The 23,974-nt window shown below is 42.4% G+C and overlaps 1 protein-coding gene and 1 pseudogene across 3 annotated transcripts; one reads left to right on the forward strand and one right to left on the reverse strand.

The window, feature by feature from the left end:
* Positions 1-2,554: 2,554 nt before the first annotated feature.
* Positions 2,555-23,956, forward strand: SPTSSA (serine palmitoyltransferase small subunit A). 3 transcript variants are annotated; one of them, XR_010943513.1, is made up of 4 exons: positions 2,732-3,109; positions 3,697-3,772; positions 6,500-6,543; positions 22,797-23,956. XR_010943513.1 is itself a non-coding variant. In XM_067737768.1 (2 exons), the coding sequence occupies exons 1-2, from the start codon at positions 2,621-2,623 to the stop codon at positions 22,898-22,900; spliced, it is 207 nt and encodes a 68-aa protein (XP_067593869.1). In that variant the 5' UTR covers positions 2,555-2,620; the 3' UTR covers positions 22,901-23,956. The 3 variants fall into 3 exon arrangements, 1 of the variants encoding a protein (XP_067593869.1); XR_010943512.1 differs by lacking the exon at positions 3,697-3,772; XM_067737768.1 differs by lacking the exons at positions 2,732-3,109; positions 3,697-3,772; positions 6,500-6,543 and adding an exon at positions 2,555-2,723.
* On the reverse strand, positions 9,959-20,218 carry LOC137206895 (large ribosomal subunit protein eL31-like; annotated as a pseudogene).
* Positions 23,957-23,974: the final 18 nt, after the last annotated feature.

Raw genomic sequence — 23,974 nt, forward strand, 5'->3', positions numbered from 1 at the left:
CCAACTGCCCCCTGGACACCTCCACTTAAATGTCCCTCAGGTACCTCAGACTCAGCCTCTTCCTAATAGAATTCATATCTTTTCAGCCAGACTTCTTCTCCTGGATTCTTTGTGAATATTGTCATTATCCAGGGTCCCGGCCTCTTTTCACCATTCCTAGTCAGTCATCAACTTTAGAGCGACGGCGGGATTTATGTTCACTGGAATCCCGGGGAAGCTGAGGGATGGAGATTGGCTTGGCCGATGCAGTGGATTGGGGGGCTACATACAGCAGGGAGGACTACATGGTAGGAATGGCACTTAGAGAGCTGGCCCAGTGTGGGAAGGGTAGCTATGGGTGATGCTTCCAACCTTGTGTAAACTTCACCGAGTATCACCGAGGGCAGAGGTACTTGGAATTCTTGAAGAGAAAGGAACAAGGGAGCTTGCCTGTGCCCAAACAGATCTGAAGAGAGATAGCTCAAAGAGGATCGGGGCAGAGAGAAGCCCAACACAGTAAGATTCAGAAGTGGGAGGGCTGAGAGTACTTGGATCTCTCAGGGATAAGGAGGCCCCAAGTGAGCGTGGTTTATATATGTCCCATTTGCAGTTTCTACCTCTGTAAGGTCTCCAACTGGACCCTCTTTTCCTCCAGGCTATTGCTCACTTCCATGTCTTGTCCAAAAAGCGAATCTTATTAAGACGTTGGCTCTTTTTTTAAATAATAAATTTATTTATTACTTTATTTATTTAGTTATTAGTTTATTTATTTGGCTGCATTGGGTCTTCGTTGCTGCACACAGGCTTTCTCTAGTTGCAGTGAGCGGGGGCTACTCTGTTGTGGTGCGTGGTCTTCTCACTGCGGTGCCTTCTCTTGTGGCAGGGCACGGGCTCTAGAGCGCAGGCTCAGTAGTTGTGGCGCACGGGCTTAGTTGCTCCGCGACATGTGGGATCTTCCTGGACCATGGCTCGAACCTGTGTTCCCTGCATTGGCAGGCAGATTCTTAACCACTGTGCCACCAGAGAAGTCCAAGCCACTGGCTCTTTTAACTTTTGAACAGTAAGTTAAAAATTCCTTAGCTCCTCACACAAGGTCCTTCAGGATATGGTCCCTGGTTACTATCTAGCCCCATCTCTTGCTGCTGTCTACACATTCTTTTTGCTTTAGCCACGTGAAATTCTTCCAGCTCTTTAAAAGCACCAGGCCTTCATATATAGGGGTTCCATACTCCTGTGATGTAATATAGTCCCCACCCTAACCCCATTCATTCTGCCATTTCTGCTTTTCCTTCAATACTCAGCTCAAGCACCATTTCCTAGAAGACTTTTACAACCCTAATCTGATTTTCTCTGGGCTATCAAGGCATCCTACACATAACATAAAAATGCCCTTTACCGCATCTCACTATAATCAGTTAACTTGCTTCTCTTCTCTGGTAGACTGGGTACATTATGAAGGAAGATCTCCCCAATGTTTTGCTCATGAACAGTACTTGATATTTCTAAATAAATAAATATGATCAACCATCAAAGTTGTAAAGTTTAAGCAGAAGGCTACTTAACCTAGAAACCGTTTCACATCTAAATAGCAGGCCATTAATTGTGTCATTTCACACGCTAATCGTGCATCTTCATTCCTGAAGGTGAGTGCAATGTTGCTGGCCCATTTGCCAGTGGGAAAATCTGAACTTTTAAGAGTGCATCTCCAGGAGGTATCTGTCCCACAGACGGATCTCAAGTAGTCTGTCATCTGCAGAACCGACCAGATCCGCGTCCTTCTCCCGGTCTTGACCTACACGGCACCTTTCGCCACTAAGAGAGGTGGGCAGATTGACATATTTATGGTAATCTCTCTCTTGTCTTTAGGTTAAGGAGTGCACGGGGTATGTTGGTTTATGTGGGTGTGCTTTTGTGTGTGTGAGCCCGCGTGTGGGTGGGGAAGGAGGAAGAGGGCAGTGTGTGCATCACTTATTCACAGATGCCTTTCCTGACCTGCTTGACGGGGCAATGCTCGCCTCCCCACCCTCTCCGAGCACCTTACTCTCCCCCTCTGCACCGATCACAGCTTTTCTGGCATTTGTGAATGCCTGTCTCCTCCCCTAGATCGTAAACTGCAAGAGGTAAGGATCCTAATACGCTCCTATTCACCCTGTAATTCCCCCAGCCCAGGAGGACGCCTAAGGCGTCACTGGTATTCCACAAATATTTCTTCGACTGGCGTTTCTGGGCCCGACTCGGGGGACCTACCGCGTAAGGGAGCCACGGGCAATCCCCGCGGCAGGACCCCAGCGGGCACTACCGCCCCCCAGCCAACTGCCGGGCGAGGCGGGGCCGGGCGGGGCACTCTCGCGGGGACAGTTCTCGGGCTCGCGTGGGCGCAGCCCCGTGAGGGGGAACAGCGGGAAGGGAGCGGGCGCGGCGCGAGGCCGAGGCCTGGCCAATAAACGCCGGCCGGGCGGGGCTCGCGGCCGGCTGCCCGGGAGCGCGCGGGGCTGGGCGTGCTCACGGGTGACGCTCCGGGCCGGGCCGGCCAATAGGGCGCGGGGCAGGCGGGCCTGGCGGCCAGGGGCTCTAGGACGCGAACGGGAGGCCGGCCGGACAGACTGACGTTTGGCTGCAACGCGGGAGGCGCGTGGCAGGGATGGCGCTGGCGCGGGCCTGGAAACAGATGTCCTGGTTCTACTACCAGTACCTGCTGGTCACGGCGCTCTACATGCTGGAGCCCTGGGAGCGGACTGTGTTCAGTATCCTGCCCGGGCCGCGGGCGCGGGGCCGGGTCGGGGCGCGGGGGCCCGGGCGGCATCCTCCCGGGCCCAGGGCCTGGCGGGCGCGGGGCGGCGGGAGGACGGAGAGGCGGCCCCGCGGGAACTGCGCGCGCAGACTCGCCTCTTCGCGGCGGGCACGCGGGACCGAGGTCTCGGGGCCGAGGGTGGCGCTCCCGCGGTTGGGGGGTGGGGGACGAGAACTCTTGAGATCTGAGGTCGCCGGTGAGTCACTGGACCGAGGTAGAAGCTCCTTTATTGCTGGAGGAGATCCCCTAGGGCGATGTCTACCTGGTGTGCCCTCGCCTGCACTTCGGCCGTGCCAGCCTTTGATTCAATCTCCTGTTCCCGTGGGAGGCAGGGACCGTGTAAGTGGAGCAAATCGCTCCCGGCTTGGACGCTTTTGACCTTTAGCTGTCCCTGATTTAGCTGGCTTTGGTCCTAATAAGAATGCTAACCAGTTTATCGGCTTTTAAGTCAGGTTGTGAATTTGTACTCATGGCATCCCAATACAGTTTTTGAAAGCAGTTCGTTAATCATCCCTTTTTGGTCTTCAAGATGGTTTAAAAAGTCTGTTCTACTCATTAATTTGATGTTTGCACAGTCCGTAACAGTCGAGCCCGAAAAGGAATATGTGGTTAGTTGTAGATAGTGTTTGAAGCTGTGTTTTCGTAGATGGCTAATAACTACTCGTTAACGACTATAGAGCATTTACTACCAGCCAAACAACTGTGCTAAGTGCTTTGCCTGTATCTTAACTCATCTAACTTTCATAAGCTCAATTAATAACTCAAGGTTGTGAAGAGAGGCTTCCTGAAGTCTGTCTTCATTTGTCTATATTGACATCCCTTGATATTATTCTTGCAGAATAAATACTAATGAGAGATAACTTTTTAAAAAAACTTGAGGGCCAATATGAAACAACTATTTTATATAGCATGCTTGCTTCATACAGGGCCTTTCGTCTTCAGTGTGGTTTAGTTTGGAGTAGCTTCAGAACAACTTTGCAAATACGTGGTAGAGTGACTGAGGTAATTTCATTCCAAGCCTTAATAAGTGTGTTTATTTGTCTTGAACAAATAGGATTGAACAAATAGCATAGGATTGTACGCAAAGCTGAGTCTTTTGTCTCAACACTTTGAGGCATCTTAACTGCTTTACAAGGAAATTTAGTTTTATTATTGTTGGCATTTCTTTCCAAACCTGGAGTTTAAGAAGCAGAATGCAGAGTTTGGATTTAAAGTCTGAATGTAAAGTATGCCCTAATTTCCTGCACCATTTACTTGTAGCTGCAGTTTAGTTTCACTCTAAGTTCTATAGGTTGGAGCTCATGAGGTCATCCTTGTAAAATGTATACTAAAATATATACCACCTCTTGACTCAGTTAAAGTTATTAAAAAGTGAATTTAAACATAAACAATGTTGTGCTAAATCGAAACTCTTTAAATCAAGTTGAATGTAGTGCCCCACTATCAGAGTCCACACTGTAATTTTACTCTTAAAGGTTTTTGTTGGCACATAGATAAATGCTATGGTGTCAGTGGTGTTAAGGTTTTTCTGTATTATATTGCAATAGTAATAGTGTCATAAATACCTCCGTGTTTTTCTTGGGGGGGATGGAGAAATAAATTACGAATAAATTATGAAATCATATGTAGTACCTCTGTGGGTTTTTGCCTTTGAAGCATTTGACTTCTCATTGGTTTATGGGACCACATGATTTCATTAAAAAAAAAACACACACACTAGTGAGATTTGCAACCAACCTGAAAGAGACCTGCTGGGACCTGTCGACATCTACCTCTGGAGGGGAAGTTTTAACATGTTTCGAAAGTCCCCTTTCCCTATTGGCAGCCATCAGTGGGAAAGGAAAAGACCAGGTTTTGTAACCAAGACATGTTTTGTAACCAGTGAGACACTCCCTGTAGTGCCTTACTGGGTAACATTGTAATCATGCTGTTGAGGGGAGCTAGAAAATTAAAAATCTTTGTTAAAATAATTGGAAGCATAAGTAAAAGTTATTTTAGCGTTGTTCTTTTAATTAAAAAAACAAAGGTTTATTCTGTAATGGCTTCTTATGTTTCCATGACATTTTATATTTGTATTTATTTTAAGCAAAATGCAGGCAGTTTTTTTGGTTTATGTTTAGAATTAGATTCCCTCTGAAAGACAGTCCATGTCTCTTCAAGGAAAGAGTTTTTTTTTTTTTCAACCACAGTGCTGGGCACACAAATAATGCTTGACAAACATTTTTTTTTTTATGACAAACATTTGTTTATATGTTGATTTGTCATTTCAAAGAAATTGCAGAAGCACTGATTTTAAGCCACTTTTAGAGTAGCTTTGGAACTTGACTGTTCCTGATGAACAACATTCAGTTCTTGTAGAGAATTCAAGCTTAAAGAAGTAGAAAAGGCTATAGATTGAAAGAACTTCTTTGATTTATTTTGGAGATGTTAACAAAATTTGCCTTGCTCTGTCTACTCATTTGTAAAACATGTACATTTGCTGAGTTCTGTATTCCACAAGTATTGTATACTTTCTAATTGCCAGATACTATTCTAGATAGTAGGGATTTACCTGTGAATAAAACAGATAAAAATGTTTATTCTAATCCCACTAGATAAATAAGTAAAAAATTAGATTATTAGATTGTTATAGCTGTTATGGGGAAAAATAAAATGGAGAGGAGGATAGGAACTAAGAAAGAGTCCATGTTCTTTGATTTTTAGTTAGAGTGGTCAGGGAGGGGACATTTAGAAAGATGTAAACAGGGGAAAAATTACAGAGGATCGAGCATTCCAGGCAGAAGGAACAGTAACTAGGAATGCCCTGAAGCACCAGCGTATCTGGCTTGTTTCTGGGATAGCTGAGTGGCTGGTGTGTCTGGGGTAGAGTTAGTGGGGGTGAGTAGTAGGAAAGGAGGTCATATCTGTTCCCGTAGGGCCTCCTAGGCATGGAGTGAGAGTTCTGGAGATGAAGGGAGGTGCTCATACCTTTTGAGTAGAGTCACTCAAATCCAGTAACAGTTTTCTCACTGACATTTTTCTCACTGACATTTAAATACAATAAGTCCCCTACATACAGACGAGTTCCGAGAGCGCATTTGGTTAAGTCCAATTTGTTCGTTAAGTCCAACAAAGTTAGCCTAGGTACCCAACTAACACAATTGGCTACATAGTACTGTACTGTAATAGAAAACATATACAAAAAATAAAGAAAACATTTTTAATCTTACAATACAGTACCTTGAAAAGTACCGTAGTATAGTACAACAGCTGGCATACAGGGGCTGGCATCGAGTGAACAGACAAGAAGAATTACTCACTGGAGAAGGGAGAGGAGGTGGGAGATGGTAGAGCTGAAGGGGACTAACTATTTAATAAAGTAGGAAAATAAACCACAGGAATATACATTTTTCCTTTCCCCATGAGGCTCAAAGCTCTTTTCATTTTGAATGGGAAAAAAAATCCTAGGAACAGGGTTTTAAAATTTATTTTAATTAAAAACATTTTCAACATCCTGAGTTCTGTTCTAAGTTTCCAAGAAGAGGGACTTCATTTCTTCAAGGAAATTAGATCCAAGTTCAGGAAAAATTAGAATTGACACATGTTCTCAGGTAGATCCCTGCCCCACCCCTTGTTATTCTGCTGAAAGAGCTGGGCAGTGAGTGCTTTGGGATGCAGGGCAGGAAGAGCATGGCGGACTCAGAGAACTTTCAGGGAGGTATTTGAGTTCTTTGCTTTATTTTCTCCTAGGTGGGGAGAAGGTGTGGACTGGGGTGCAGAGATGTGTTGGGATGGTGAGTACGCCAGGCTGACTTGGCTGGAGCAGGGATTCTTTAAGGCAGAGTGGGTGGGAAGTAAAGTTGAAAAAGCAGGTTGAGACTGGTTTTTAATTGAACAGACACTTCTGTACGTACCTTATGCCAGATGCTGGCCTAGATGCTTGTGATGTATCAGTGAGCACATGAGACAGAGATCCCTGTCCTTGGGAAACTTTGATAATGAGTGAAATATATAGTGGGAATTCCCTGGCAGCCCAGTGGTTAGGACTCTGTGCTTCCACTGCAGGGGGCATGGGTTTGATCCCTGGTCAGGGAACTAAGATCCTGCAGGCAGCGAGGTGTTACCAAAAAAAAAAAAAAAAGTGAAATATATAGTATGTTAGGTGGTAAGCATTATGGAAATCAGAAATATAGGTCGGGGGATAAGAAATGTGTGGATGGGATGGAGTTACTGTTTTTAAAGAGGATATCAGGAGAGGCTTCATTGCAAAAGCATATTTGAGTAAAAAGATAAAGGAGGTGAGGGAGTTAGCAGGGTAGAAATCTGAGGGAAGAGCAGAGCTGGCAGAGGGACTAGCCATTGCAAAGTCCCTGAGTCCAGAGCCTGCCTGGCATGGATGAAGGCCATCACTGAGGCAGGTATGGCTAGTGCAGAGTGAGTGTGCGGGAGAGTCCTAGGAGGTGAGGTCAGACTCTTTGGAGGTCCTGGAGGTCTTTGTAAGGACTTTAATTTTGGTAAAAAAGGGTACTCTTGGGCTTCCCTGGTGGCGCAGTGGTTGGGAACCTGCCTGCCAATGCAGGGGACACGGGTTCGAGCCCTGGTCTGGGAAGATCCCACATGCCGTGGAGCAACTAAGACCGTGTGCCACAACTACTGAGCCTGCGCTCTAGAGCCCACAAGCCACAACTACTGAGCCTGCGCACCGCAGTGAAGAGTAGCCCCGCTCGCTGCAACTAGAGGAAGCCTGCACGCAGCAATGAAGACCCAATGCAGCCATAAATAAATAAATTTATAAAAAAAAAAAAAAAAAGGTACTCTTGGAAGGTTTGATAGAGGAGTGATCCAATCTGGCTTTTTAAGTTTGAAAAGGTTTACTTTGGTTGCAGGATTTGGAATAAATTAAGGGTGGCTGGAGGAGGCAAGGGTAGAAGCAAAGGTAGATATTTTGGATTGAGATAGACTTTGAATGATAATGAAAAAAAGCATTCCTTTTTTTTAAATTAAAAATTAAAAAAAAATTATACAACTTTAAAGATTACTTTCCATTTACAGTTGTTACAAAATATTGGCTATATTCCCTGCATTGTACAATACATCCTTGAGCCTGTCTTACACCCAATAGTTTGTATCTCCCACTCCCCTACCCCTATGTTGCCCCTCCCCCTCCCCAGCGCTCCATTTTAAGCTGTATGTTCTTTTCAGTAGCGACTAAGTTATTTTCTCAGATTTTCGCTGTATCCTCAAATGCTTAAAGCTAGAATTGAGAAGGATTTTTCTTCACCTGTCAATATACTAGAGTAATTAACATGTTTGACAGTTTATTTTATTTATTTTTTATAAGTTTATTTATTTTTTATAAGTTTATTTATTTTTGGCTGCATTGGGTCTTTGCGCATAGACGGCGGGGGGGGTGGTGCGGGTGGTGAGCAGGGGCTATTCTTCATTGCGGTGAGCAGGCTTCTCATTGTGGTGGCTTCTCTTATTGCAAAGCATGGGCTGTAGGTGCGCAGGCTTCAGTAGTTGTGGCACTCGGGCTCAGTAGTTGTGGCTCGCAGGCTCTAGAGGGCAGGCTCAGTAGTTGTGGCGCTCGGGCTTAGTTGCTCCTCGGCATGTGGGATCTTCCCGGAGCAGGGCTTGAACCCGTGTCCCCTGCATTGGCAGGTGGATTCTTAACCACTGCACCAACAGGGACGCCCTATGCCATTTCATTTGACCTTCCTTTTGTAGAAATGAATGCAGTTTTCCATTACCAGGGAGGGCTAAATGAGGAAAGCTGAGCTAGGAATAACTGTAACTGATAAATTATTTTTAATTAAAAAAAATTTTTTTTTGTAGCTGAGTCATGCAGCATGTGGAATCTTACTTAGTTCCCCGACCAGGGATCAAAACGGAGCCCTGTGCAGTGGAAGCATAGAGTCGTAACCGCTGGACCGCCAGGGAGGTCTCTGTAACTGATAAATTAATACTTCCAACCTTCCAGCCCAGTGGTATTCAGACTTTTCATTTGTGCATTCCCTAAAAGAACAAAAAGCACATACTGTGTATCCTCTCACTCATTTAAGTTGACATCTGAAATCTTTCATAGTGAATTTAGACAAATACAAAAGATTTAATTTTTTTTTTATTTTTTAACATCTTTATTGGGGTATAATTGCTTTACAATGGTGTGTTAGTTTCTGCTTTATAACAAAGTGAATCAGTTAATTTTTTATTTTTATTTTTTAACATCTTTATTGGGGTATAATTGCTTTACAATAGTGTGTTAGTTTCTGCTTTATAACAAAGTGAATCAGTTAATTTTTTTTTTTTATTTTTTAACATCTTTATTGGAGTATAATTGCTTTACAATGGTGTGTTAGTTTCTGCTTTATAACAAAGTGAATCAGTTATACATATACATATGTTCCCATATGTCTTCCCTCTTGCGTCTCCCTCCCTCCCAACCTCCTTATCCCACCCCTCCAGGCTGTCACAAAGCACCGAGCCAATATCCCTGTGCCATGCGGCTGCTTCCCACTAGCTATCTACCTTACTACGTTTGTTAGTGTGTATATGTCCATGACTCTCTCTCACCCTGTCACAGCTCACCCTTCCCCCTCCCCATATCCTCAAGTCCGTTCTCCAGTAGGTCTGTGTCTTTATTCCTGTCTTACCCCTAGGTTCTTCATGACATTTTTTTTTCCTTAAATTCCATATATATGTGTTAGCATATGGTATTTGTCTTTTTCTTTCTGACTTACTTCACTCTGTATGACAGACTCTAGGTCTATCCACCTCATTGCAAATAGCTCAATTTTGTTTCTTTTTATGGCTGAGTAATATTCCATTGTATTTATGTGCCACATCTTCTTTATCCATTCATCCGATGATAGGCACTTAGGTTGTTTCCATCTCCGGGCTATTGTAAATAGAGCTGCAATGAACATTTTGGTACATGACTCTTTTTGAATTTTGGTTTTCTCAGGGTGTTTTTGCTAAAACCTTAAAACTATAATTTTTTTCTTATACAGTTCATAGAACACATTCATCACATGACCTGATTGGCAAAGCTGGTCCTCACTGTGAAGCCAAATAGGCAAAATCAGTCTTAATTTCTGTCAGAAAAAGCTCAGTGTCATTTTTTTGTTCAAATAATTGTTATTAAACACCTTCAGTCCTGTCTCACTTTTTTGTTGTTGCTGTTTTATAATTTTATTTGACAATCAGTGGTTAGTTCTCATCCACATTGACTATAGGTTTTTCAAAGTGGTGACAGGTACTTAGGTAACCAACGTATAGAGCTTGTTTGGTGAACCTTCAGCTTCATGTTTTCTGGACAACCGCACAACCACACGTGGATACAGTATGGGACATTCCATAACCCTTTGTCCGAGACAGCTTTGTTGAAACTGTTGTCACTGTGCACATCTGGAGCTCCTGTCTCCTTCATGGCAGATTTCTGGATCTCTTCCAGTGCCTGAGGGGCACGCTTCTTGAAACCCACTCCATGGGTGCGCTGGTGAATGTTGACAGTGGATTCTCTGGTCACTACCTCAGTGATGGCAGAACGGCCCCTCTCACCATCCTCCTTGCTGGAGGCATTTTGCCGGGCCCAGATTGCAAAGGTGTCTCATTTCCAAATTCACATGATTAGATGGATAGATAGGTGAGGTTTGGAGCTGTGCCAGGAGTCTGTTACCTGAACGAAATAAAGTACAATGTAAGTGAGTTACTATTCCTTTGTTTGCTGTCCCAGAGGTTATTTTATGCTGTGGGGAAATGTGTAATTGTAAGATTCTGGAAGTAAAGTGAGAGAAGTGAAGTTGTAAGGGTGCGGGGGATGGGAAGGAGAACTAGCAGATCACAGTTCTCAGATCAGCTTGAGGAGAGAGTACACTGGAAGCTGAAGATTTGTAAACTGATTCCCCTTAACCGATTCTAATCCTCTGAAAAGTCTTGTTCCTCCAGGGCTCCTGTGCTTTAGTTTGAAAATAGCTGCTCTAGCCTGTTTGACACTGCCTGGATATTTGGCTGGCTGTGTGAGAATGTCAGACTATCCCTTGTCTGTACTCCTTAGGATATTATAACTTTTTCTTTAGTAGGAAAAAGTTATTTTCTTTCAGGAAAGGTGGAAGAGAAAAACTATGCTACACAAGAACTAGGTGATCTGTACTAGGATGTCAGGGAAAGTCATGGGAGGTTGATGGCAGTGGGGACGAAGCACATACAGATGATCTACGGTGTTTCTGCATGTGATACCAGTGATTTTTCAGTAGAGCTGAATGTGGATCCTGTCTCCACTGCTTCATATTCTTAAAGACCTTGTGATCTCCTCCACCCCACACCCCGGCTCAGGGTTTGATTGTTGTAACATTTGTGGTGCTTAGGAGCAAGGATAAGATAAATTCTTTTTTTTTGGCTACGTTGGGGTTGGGTCATCGTTGATGTGCACGGGCTTTCTCTATTTGCAGAATGCGGGGTTACACTTCGTTGGGGTGTGCAGGCTTCTCATCGCGGTGGCCTCTCTTTTTGCGGAGCACAGGCTCTAGGCGCGTGGGCTTCAGTAGTTGTGGTGCGTGGACTCAGTAGTTGTGGCTCATGGGCTCTAGAGCGCAGGCTCAGTAGTTGTGGTGCAGGAGCTTAGTTGCTCGGGGCATGTGGGATCTTCCCGGACCAGGGCTTGAACCCGTGTCCCCTGCATAGGCAAGTGGATTCTTAACTACTGCGCCACCAGGGAAGTTGAAGGTAAATTCTTTAGATTAAAAAAAACCCCAATGCTCAATTTTAATAATTAAAACTCTGTGTTCTAAAAGATCTACTTAAGAGAGGATATATACTTTTCATGAATTGGAATGCTTAAAAAACAGTAGTTATGGGGGCTTCTCTCGTGGTGCAGTGGTTGAGAGTCCACCTGCCAGTGCAGGGGATGCAGGTTCAATCCCTGGTCCGGGAAGATCCCACATGCTGCAGAGCAACTAAGCCTGTGCGCCACAACTGCTGAACCTGCGCTGTAGAGCCCGCAAGCCACAACTACTGAGCCCAGGTGCCACAACTACTGAAGCCCATACTCCTAGAGCCCGTGCTCCGCAACGAGAGAAGCCACCAGAATGAGAAGCCCACGCACCGCAACGAAGAGTAGCCCCTGTTCGCTGCAACCAGAGAAAAGCCCCCGCACAGCAACAAAGACCCAATGCAGCCAGAAACAATAATAATAAAAAAAATAGTAGTTATGGAATGATAGTATTGTATTTATGATCAATAGTTATGAAAAGTAGAATTACTACTAATACAAGAATTTTGGCCATCATATGTTGTATGCGTTCCTGAAAAATTCTCAAATAAAAGAGTTTATGGGAAAATATCATAAGCCCCTCAAAATCTATGCAACTTCGTAAGTAGGTGCTAATGATTGGCATCTTGGGGGACAACTTGGATAACCTGGGCAGACAGGCTGGGCGCTGCCCCAGGGGCGTTAAAAATTCATGGACAGAGTTGACTGGAACTGCTGAAGTGATGGAGATGGTGTGGGCTGCCGTCGAGGAGATGCAGGAGGCAGTGCAGTCCTGCCATTAGTTGGGAGCTGTGCTAGCCTGGAGGTGTAACTTTCTGGAGAGGGAGCCCAGGTACAGATGCTAATTTTTAATTTTCTTAAAATAGAGCTAAAAGGACTGCAGCTGCTGAGCTGAGGGATGTTTCTTGCTGAAGATTATAATTCTTTCCTCACTAATCTGGCTCCCCTAATTTACAAAAAATCCCATATGAAACCATGCAGCTCCTGTGATATCCTAGTCACATATGGGTTAATTGATGTTCCAGAAATGTGTTATATCAGAACAGATTATATTTTAGAGCAGACAGGTAATTTTTCCCCCTTGACCCTGGGACTTCAGATCTTCATGTGATTAATAGAAGCTCTAATTATAAAGACATATAGCGATACATAGCCTTGGTGTCTCTGGGTTCAGAGCTACAAACCATTTCTAGGATTTCAGCTCAGAGTTGGACATGATCATTGCTGGTTTCAGCAGCAGGCTTTTTTGTTTGTTTAGTTTTTAAAGAGTTCATCAAGTTGTTCTAAAATCAATTTCCATACTTAAGTATGACCAACACTACAGAAAGCTCAGAGAATGGGTTTTGCTTGCCAACAGTCACCTCTGATGCTGATGTGATATCCTTTACTATGGCCCAAGAATATCAAATTGGCTGACTTACACAGACTATAACCATATCGTTATCTTCTACTTGCTTTCGTTTATGGCAACTAGGAAAGCATCAAAGGTGATATATTTGGTAAAAATAAGCTTTGTTTTTTTTTTTTTTTTTTAAATGTTTGGCCGTGCCATGCAGCTTGCGGGATCTTAGTTCCCCAACCAGGGACTGAACCCGTGCCCTCGGCAGTGAAAGCACGGAGTCCTAACCACTGGACCACCAGGGAAGTACCACCAGGAAGTAAGGAAGTCCCTTACTTTTGGTGATGGTCTCTAGTTTTTCGAGGTCAAGGGACAAAACCTGCAGTAATAAGAAAGAGTCCTTTTTGGAGCATCATTCAGCAGCTGACACCTGCTTTCCCTTAGAGCTTTGATGGCTTTTCACCAAACAGCCTATGGTAATACTTTGTCAGATACTTTGTTTTCTTTTTTCATTAAGATGGTTTCTTAAAAAAATTAAATTTATCAAAACTTTTGAATATTTCTGAGGATAAAAGTAGCTTTTTAGAGTTAGTTTTACAAAAGGAATTTGACTAATAGAAGATTGGATTGTTTTAGATGACATTTTAGCTTTGTTTTTTAATGTGACCAGGGCCATCAGAGACTGAAAACATTGAAATTAGACTAGTGAAGAGGAATAAATCATACCCACTGGAACGAAGGCCCCTGCCCTTTTCCCAATGAGGAGCTACTTTTGGTTTCTCCAAAGTCTTGCGAATAGATTGCTAAGGTAGGCGGTGATAGTACGGGGTTACTGGTTAGGGCAGGAGATGTTAGTTACCGTGGTCTTACTTCTGATGTACTGTATTTAACTTTAAAGCATTTCCTCTTTTTTTTAAGTTGCTGAGAAAAGGACTGGGGATGGCCAATCCCGTGTATGGGCAAAAAGTCTTTTTTTTTTTTTTTTTTTTCCTGCCTAACTGGGAACTTATCAGCTCATGATTAGCTGGGGATCCCTGTTAAAGAAAACAGCAAACAGCACACAGATGTATGGTTTCACATCTATTTGCTTTTTAATCCATTGGACCCATAAAATATTTATGTTATGTCCAGGTTATAAATAACCTCTGATTGTTCACTCAGGCCTTGAACAAACAACTTTCGGCAGTGCCTGCACAATCCTGGCACATTATCTGCTCAGTTCTTGAATGGTTGAGGAAGTGCCTGCTTTGTCTAACAATGCGCTACAACCGGAAGCAAAGAGCAGCCGAGGCGTTCACTCTCAAGCACTTAACATTCAGTGGTAGAGACAGTTACATACACACAAAACAGAAAAGACATATTTTTTAATTTTTGAGGTTTTTGGTTTGTTACAGTCTGGATTTCACTAGCTTTATTCTCTATTTCTTGAATCATGGTTCCCCCTCTAAAACAAACGTGATTAATCTTGGTACAGCTGCTGATACTTAGACAAACAGCAATAAGGGCTTGGTAAATGGAAAGATTACTCTATCACTTTGTGTATTACCTTCCAATATATGTGTATTGTATAACACTGAATATTTACATTTTCTGTGTGTGTGTGTGTGTGTGCGCGCGCACGTGCCTCAGTGTCTCAAAGAGAAGATTACATTAAGGATGATTGAGAACTGGTGCTTAAATCTCCAAGCAAGTGGGATCCTAACATTAATCCAGGAAGGGATTTCATTTTATGGAGAAGAAACTCAGGTCCAGAGAGGTTGTGATGCCTTAGGATTATACTATAAATAACAAGTTAATAGCAGGGTGACCTTGGGCAATTTCCAAACAGAGGTCTGAGTCATAATGTTAAGTGCCCAAGCCCTCAAGCAATAATTTCAATAAAGATTATATTACCTTTTGTTGCAGAATAGATTTGATTCCAAATTTTTATATCAACCCTGAAAGGTAGGTGATGTGTGTCCCCAAACCATAGATAAGGAGACTAGTGATCAGAGAGTTTTTGACACAACCGGGGATTGGCAGAATTGCAGCTCAAGCCTAGGTTCTCTTCCAGTGCCATGGTGATTCCAGTATCCATTTCTTGTACTTCACAGTGTGTCAAGGATACTTTAAACTTTGAGAGGTGTGTTAAAGAACGCAGTGGATTGAGAAATCCACTCAAGTACCCAGATAGCAAATAATAGCTGTTATATTCTAAATGGTGTATGTTTAGCTCTGTTTGTGGGAACATTTCTAAGAAGATGAAGGTCACAAGTTCCCCAACCTTGCAAATGTCACAATAAAACTGCCATTTGGAATGGTGCCAAGCATAATCTCAGGGAGTAGTCAACTCAGTGTATTGGAGCTATTTCAGCTACATGGCTAAAATTGCTTAAATTGCATTTGTAGAAGGTTACTTATTAAAAGGCACTGTTTTGCGTGTTTTGCAATGTGATTATTAAGGCTAGTAGAAATTCCTCATGGTCCCATTGTTTACTTGTTCATTTAATATGAGTTTCACTGTATAGTTAAGTCAGTTTTAAGTAGTCTCTTATTGGGGGGGGAGGGATTAATTGGGAATTTGGGATTAACAGATCAACAACAAGGACCTGTTGTGTAGCACAGGGAACTATAATCAATATCTTGTAATAACCTATAATGGAAAAGAATCTACAAAAAATATATATATATCTGAATCACTTTGCTGTACACCTGAAACATTGTAAATCAACTATACTTCAGTAAAAAATATTCTCTTATGGTTGAGAGCTTTAGGATAATTTAGGGGAATAATTTTGAAATTTAATTGTATAGAAAACTTACTTTTAGAGGCTTATTTAATTATTGTGATTCTGGAAATACTTAGGAGAAGTGGGATCAGAATACAGAAACTTTTTTTTGAGGGAAATAGAATTAAAAGTTAAATTTAATAAGTGGCTCTGGGTAAAAGGTTAGGTTTAATATTATTGTTATTATTTTGAGTAGCGAATAATTGGCATTTGCATCTAGGTGCAAGTGACTTTTGGTAATTTTCTGTTTTCTTGGTCAGAATTGAGAGTTGTTTATTCTGTTTCTGAGAGCTAAGATTTTCTGTTTATTTCCTAGTAGCAAATTAGATCCAGTGATGCCTAACCCAAACTTTGCCAGGGAAAAAGATCCTTCAAATAAAACAGTTTTTAGTCTAGTACTATATGCAGTTCCATTTTCCTTTACAGTTCTTACTTATTAAAAAAATAAGTAAGACTTATTAACTATTCAGGCATGCAATAAAAAACCCATAAAGAATAATATAATGAAAGTGTGCCCATACCAAGTACTGAAGAAAAACATGCATTTGAAGACCCTTTGTGCCCCTTCTCACTTGATCTCCCTTCTTCCTCTTCCCATTTCACCCCACTAAGTAACCACTATCCTGAATTTAGCATATATAATTGCCATTTATTTGTTATTACTCCACAGGTATGCATCACAGCATAATGCTGTAGAAAGTCATGAACTCTAATGTCTAATATTTTAACCAGGCAAAACATCTTTTCAAGTTTTGATAAGTTCTGGGGACTTCCCTGGTGGTCCAGTGGTTAAGAGTCTGCGCTTCCATTTCAGGGGGCACAGATTCGATCCCTGGTGGGGGAACTAGGATCCTACATTCCTTTGGAGTGGCCAAGAAAAAAAAAAAGTTTTGATAAGTTCTTGTTTCACTTGGAAAGATGTCCTGATTTTATATGCATATAAAAGATTAAAGGTTTGACAATTTAGTGTTCACAAAATTGAGCCTAAGTTTCAGGTTCCTGTCTTATAGTAGAGCAATCTGTTAAGCTAATTTATGCATGTTGACTGATATATTCTCCATACTAAATAGAAGAATTATAGTGCCATAAAGAGTACGTAATATAATCATTCAAATGGCTGTTTTTAGTAATTCTTACTTGAATTTGAGCCAATGACCTGAAGATTATTACTATACCATTTCATTTGCTTTGTGTATACATTCGTAAGTCTTACATAAAAGCTGTTAAAAAACCCAAAAAGCATCTTGAAAATATAGTATTGCTTAGAAACAGATTTTGGTTTTCTTTGCTGTCGTTGCTTTAGAGTTTGTTGGTCACAGTAATATGTGGAATACGTAGAAAGCACCACAGTGAATCTAGAGTCAAATAATGTTTCTTAAGCAATTCCTTTATTCATCAAATATTTATTAAGCGTGTGTTACGTTAGATGTTGGAGATACAAAAATGATTAGACATTGTTCCTGTGTTCAAGGAGTTGATAATCTGGATGAGATAAATATCAATACATCTACAAATAGGTAATGTCAGTTGATAAGCTCTGTGTGATATGAGTGAAGAACTTGATGAGCATTAGGGAATAGTTAATTCTGCCAGGACGTTGGGGTAAGAATAGAAAAAGTATGAGTGCTAGGGAGAGCCTCAAACGAGAGGAGATGACTAGCTGAGCTCTAAGAATGTTTAGGTTTTACTTGGAGGACTAGGACTTTTCGTACATAGGAAGATATTATAGTGTAATGGTTAAGAACACATTTTAGGAGTTTGACTTGGTTTGGAATTGGCTCCATTGCTTACTCTGATTTCGGGATATTACTGTAGGGCTTAACACAGTGCCGTGCGCACACTAGACAAAATGAAAGCTGCCACTGCTGTTATCCTTAGTCACATTATTAAGCCATAATCAAAGGCAGAGCAGTCTGAAAATATAGAACATTGTTTTCTGAGACTTGTGTAATATGGCATGAGTAGGATGTGTGTTTGTTGGGGGATGATTTGGAGTGTTGGGAGGTATGATGGAAAAGCAGCATGGTACAGTTGACCCTTGAACAAGCAGGGGTTGGGGTGCTGACCCCTGCATAGTTGAAAATCTGAGTATAACTTTTTACGGTCGGGCCCTCTGTATCTGTGGCTCCACATCTGCAGATTCAACCAACTGTGGATTGTGTAGTGCTGTAGTAGGTGTTTATTGAAAAGAATCCACGTATCAGTGGACCTGTGCCGTTCAAACCCATGTTGTTCAAGGGTCAACTGTAGATGCTTTTGGTCCCCACCTTGATCGCCTTTGCCAGCTGATGTACTTCTCCCTCGCTGCTGGGAGTGTTGTCTGCTACTGCCTTCTAGCTTCCCCCTTTTCCAGACTACTGCCCTTGGCCCAGGCAGCTGTCTCGCCCAGGTGGTTTTTCCTCAGCCTATCTACAGCCAGTGATTGACAGATTAAGGGATACAAAAGATCAGGCCTGTTGCCTCAAAGCAACACCAACATGTGGTACAATTCATGCTCCAGAGCGCCCTGTGGGAGCTGAGCTCCTGAACCTCCTCAGCTTTTCCCCCTGCTCTGTTCTGTTCTGCTCACTCCCCTTCTGATAAAACTCCTTTCAGAATAACTTATGCAAGAATCCCTGTTCCAGCCTCTCAATTCTTGCCTACTTCTTGCACTCCAACCTAAGACCAGGTACTTGAGCTAGATTGGAAAGGTCCTCAGATGCTTGGCTTAGAATTCCAAGTGCTATCCTAGAGGCATTGGGAAGCATGCATTCTAAAAGGATAACTCCAGTAAAGAGAGACATGGAAAATAGCCCGAGGCCTAAAGTGGGAGCTTTTAAGTGATTAAGTAAGGAATGATAAGTACCTCAATCATTTATCATTGATAAGGGTAGGGGAACATGAGATAAAAGTCATTTGTTGTGGTTGGAAAGAACGGAGAAGTCTTAAATAATTTGAATTTGGGGAGACGGAATCAAAGCAATTTCTAGATTGAGTGACTAGGCAAATAGTTAATCTATAGTTATATCAGATAGTGTGTCAACTATTTTCAAATCGTTGGAAAAATAGGACCTATAAGAAGAAGTAGTTTTGGAGAAGGTTAATGAGTTCAGTTTTGGCTCTGTGAATTTAAGCCCGTCATAGGTGGAAATGTCCAGTATCATAGGAAATACTTGTCTGCAGTATAGAAGGTGGGGTCAGGTCAAGAACATTAAGGTGGCTGTTTAAGTTATAAGTGTGTGTAGGCCCAAGACAAATCATTGGGAACTCCATTTATCATTTAGAATCCTTTCAACTGCAAGTATGGCAAAGAATATCTAAAGGTGTTTTATGGGTAAAGGGCGTATTTATTGGCTTATGTATCTGAAAATCCAGTGGTAAGGTGGGCCTCAGGTCATTTGATCAGTGTTCTAGCTCCATTTTTCTGTGATTATTTTTGTTCCACCACCTTCATCTGTCAACTTTGTTCGGAGTTTTGATTTCCTTATGGAGGCAAAGTGACTCCAGTGATTCTAGGATTCTATCAGCAAACTGCATATTCTAGAAGGAGAATCTGTGTTCCTGGATTCCTGGCAGAACTCCTAAACTTTGAGCTGGTTGATCAGATTTGGGGGGTGGGCATTGTTAAAAAGAGAAGATCTTAACTGGTTCAGACCAGTCAGGGCTTATCCCTGGAGTTGGGATAGGGTTAGGCCCACCCAAAGAGCATGGCTGCTGTACTAGCAGGAGGGCTGGAGTGGATGTTTGGGAGAAAAGCACAAAATTAACTCTAATCATCTTACACATTAGTGGCAGACAGGGAAAAAGAGCCAGTGAACTAGGAAAATGGTGCAAGAGAAGGGAGGAGAGCACCAGAGAAGTACCTCAGCCCAGAGCTGAAGGAGTTTTGAAGAGGAAAGATGAGAATAGTGTCAATTCAGAGAGCCATTGGATTTGATAGGAGGTCGTTGGTGCCCTGAGAGCAGTGTCTATAGCCTGGAGAGGTAGAAGGCAGATGGTTGTGTGGGTGATGAGTAATGATATGGAAGCAGCAAGTTTGTACTTTTTTTTTTTTTTAAAGAAATTAAGTGGTGAATACAAGGTGGTTGTTTAAGAAAGAACTGGATTAAGGGAGGCTAAAAAGTAAATTAAAAAAATGGTCATAGGGCTTCCCTGGTGGCGCAGTGGTTGAGAGTCTCCCTGCCAATGCAGGGGACATGGGTTCGAGCCCCGGTCCGGGAGGATCCCACATGCCGCGGAGCAGCTAGGCCTGTGAGCCACAACTACTGAGCCTGCCCCTGGAGCCTGCGAGCCACAACTACTGAAGCCCGCACGCCTAGAGCCCGTGCTCCGCAACAAGAAGCCCACACACCATAACAAAGAGTAGCCCCTACTCGCTGCAACTAGAGAAAGCCGGCGCCCAGCAACAAAGACCCAACTCGGCTAAAAAAAAAAAAAAATGGTAATGGGAGAACTACCCACATCTGACGTCTGCATCTCTACCAGTGCACATCTCCTTCCTGCAAACACCCTCCCTCTTGTGAAGTTCTTCACAGGGAGAGCAGCACCAACCCGGGTACCCCCAACAGGGTCATTGGTTTGGCCGCAGATGTGACACTGGCCTCTGCCGCCATATGCAGTGACCCATTTCCAAAGTCCTGTCCATCTTCTTCATAAATCCCGCTTCAGGATATCCGTGTCCAAATTGTCCCGGTCACTATTCTGGGCACTGTGAGGGACACTGAAGGACTAAGAATGTCCACTGTGGCCGTCTCCCTGTCACTAAGGCCCTTCCTCCTAACTCCCTTATCCATCACCCAGCTGCTCCTCCTACTCCCCAGAAAAATGTAAATAACCAAATAATGGTTGTTAATCAGCAAGCACTTGCCCTCCCCACCTCGGGACCCACACTTGACCAACCTTAGCTTAAAGCTAAGACTGAATGCAGGCTGACCTCTCCCATGAAGACTGTAAAATCCCACTATAAAATCAATATGATTTTTTTTTTTAAGGCCGTGCTGTGCAGCATGTGGGAATCTTTTTTTTTTTTTTTTTTTTTGCGGTACACGGGCCTCTCACTGTTGTGGCCTCTCCCATTGGGGAGCACAGGCTCCGGATGCGTAGGCTCAGTGGCCATGGCTCATGGGCCCAGCCGCTCCGCGGCATGTGGGATCTTCCCGGACCAGGACACAAACCTGTGTCCCCTGCATCGGCAGGCAGACTCTCAACTGCTGCGCCACCAGGGAAGCCGGGAATCTTTTTTTTAAAAAAAATTATTTATTTTTTTGGCTGTGCCAGGTCTTTAGTTGTGGCATGTGGGATCTAGTTCCCTGACCAGGGATCGAACCTGTGCCCCCTGCATTGGGAGTGTGGAGTCTTAACCACTGGATCACCAGGGAAGTCCCCAAATCATTATGATTTTAATTTCATTTCAAAAAAAATTACTATGGGAGACTTTTCACCCATGTTTGCCAGATGACGGGAATGAACTTAGGGTCTGAGTCAGGTTTGAGCTGTGGCTCTAAAGACAGCTTCTTGTGTGACCCTGGACAAGTCCCCTCTGTTTTGTCAGTCTCTGATGAGTACTAGTGAATAAACATTTCACAGGAAAACCGTAAAGGTCAAGCAAGATAATACATAAAAGAGGTTTGTCAACTAAACTGTTATACAAATATTAGCTGGTAGTAAGCACATTGTTTATTTAAACCCTATATTCTCATAAAGGTATGTAAGGTATTATAGAACTACTGGTATGTAGAGCTGAAAGTATGTAAGACAGGAGGTGGGGGAGGAGGGGAGAGAGAGAATATGAATGAATGAATGAATGAATGAATGCATAAAACAGTCCCAGTTCAGAAGTAGTTATTCCCCTTAGCATGACTCTGCAAAGCAAAAAGCCCTCAGGTTTTACATAATTTTTTTTTTTTTTTGCCATACGCGAGCTTCTCACAGTTGTGGCCTCTCTCATTGCGGAGCACAGGCTCCGGACACGCAGGCCCAGCGGCCATGGCTCATGGGCCCAGCGGCTCCGCGGCATGTGGGATCTTCCCGGACTGGGGCACGACCCCGTGTCCCCTGCATCGGCAGGCCGACTCTCAACCACTGCGCCACCAGGGAAGCCCTTTACATAATTTTTGTTAGCAGTATTTCGTGTGGCCCAAGAGGAGGGCTCCTTGTTGACTTGCATATATACAGTTTATTTATTTTTTATAAATTTATTTATTTTTATTTATTTTTGGCTGCGTTGGGTTTTTGTTGCTCTGCGCAGTCTTTCTTTAGTTCTGGGGAGCAGGGCTACTCTTCTTTGCAGTGCAAGGGCTTCTCATTGCTATGGCTTCTCTTGTTGTGAAGCACAGGCTCTAGGCATGCGGGCTTCAGTAGTTGCAGCATGCAGGCTTCAGTAGTTGTGGCTCACGGGCTCTAGAGTGCAGGCTCAGTAGTTGTGGCGCATGGGCTTAGTTGCTCCGCGGCATGTGGGATCTTCCCAGACCGGGGCTCGAATCCATGACCCCTGCATTGGCAGGTGGATTCTTAACCACTGTGCCACCAGGGAAGCCCCCTATACAGTTTACATTCCTTTTGGAATGCGGAGAACGGACCACAGTGCAGAATGTTTATGGTTTAGGTTATCAAGGTGACTTTTATTTGATGTTGCGAAGTTTAGTGATAATAATAATAATAATAATAAATGTTTAATAGTAGCAGCTATTATCAGTTTATGTCACTAGTATATGATTGATCTTATCTTTGGCTCTAATGCCAATATCTTAGCCACATTCTAGTTTAAATAATTCTAAAATTCTTGGATCAGACAAGACTTATTGTTCAAGCTTGTAGACATTTTGCAGTCATTAAATACTGTACAATTTTATTCCTATACATTTCTGTTTCTTAGATTGAACAGAGTCGCTTTCTCTGCTTCATTTTAAGCAGCCTGATGTTTTGAAATATAATAGGGAGAATAATAGTATGCACCATGTAAGGTGACGGTGAAGACAAAATGAGCTTAAAAAACAGAATGGTGTCAGGCATAGTTAAGGTTAGTGGCTGTAATTACAGTTATTTGTTCTTTATAAATACTTGGTAGGTATGAGAAAGCATTAAGTGAATGGGTGCTTCCACATAGAACAATTGTTGAAAACATTCGGGGATTTAGTTTTGGATAAACTGAGAAAAAGTAAATTAAATGAAGTTTCCTTAACTACAACTCAGATTCCATGCTGGTTTCCATCGTGGGGATGGCACTGTACACAGGATATGTCTTCATGCCTCAGCACATCATGGCGATACTGCACTACTTTGAAATTGTACAGTGACCAAGATGTGACCAAAATCAAGAGGTTCTTTAGGGAAGAGCCACTGTCTGAAGTTGGAACGAGACTTCATCAGATGTCATAAGAAACTCTACTAGATGTCAACATAACCGACCCTCTGAATATAAAGACTAAAATTTATGAGTAGAACAGGAAAACAATCCTGACTCATGTGTTGTGTTCTTTATTTTCAATTTTAAAAGAGGCTCTTGTATAGTAGTTTTTGTCTATTTTAACATTGTAGTCATTTGTACTTTGATATCAGTATTTTCTTAACCTTTGTGACTGTTTCAATATTACCCAGTGAAAGCTTTTCTTAATGTAATTTTGAGTACATTTTAATTGCCTTCTATTTCTAAAACCCAAAGTCATTAGTTGGGCTTTATGGTTCTTGCTATCATATGGCATACATATCTGCCTGGATATATTTCTACTCTTGACCAAAGTTTTGTAAGAAAAAATTCACGATTTGGGGCAGGGGGCTGGGGAGGGAGGATATTTTCTTGAGAACTATTTACAAAAGACTTACCTGTAAGTTTGAACTCAGGAGTACGGTTTTAGCTCTCTGGACTCTACTCTTAACAGCTTTTACTTTAAAACTATTAAAGTGTTTCTTAACAATGAAAAAGAAAGATCTTGCTGAAGTTAAAATAAGGAACATTTCACCTTTTAAATATTTAATTTGTGTGTGGACTCATTTCCAGAAAACTTTGGTGATGGTTCTTGTGACAAATGGTGGTGAAGTAGCATTATTATGTAATGCTTATATATAGTAGAGCTTTTAATAGAAGGTAAATCAATTTCCTCTGAGGGCCATTAGTAACAATGTACTTCTTTAAATTTAGTGTCATGATTGTAATGGGTGCTGCAAATGCATTTGCACATTGTAATATGATGAGATGAATTGTTAAAAACTATAGCAAAAAGAAATGTAAACTTGGTTAAAATCCTCTCACTCTTTGTATTGCTTTTTTTTTAAAAAGATTTTTATTCCTTAAATGTAAAATGACTACCTAATTTTTTGATGTAAACTCATTAAATTCAAAGAGAGAAAAATCAGCTGATGTAGCAGTATTT

Source organism: Pseudorca crassidens, chromosome 1 (assembly GCF_039906515.1).
Source record: "Pseudorca crassidens isolate mPseCra1 chromosome 1, mPseCra1.hap1, whole genome shotgun sequence".
NCBI lineage: Eukaryota > Metazoa > Chordata > Mammalia > Artiodactyla > Delphinidae > Pseudorca > Pseudorca crassidens.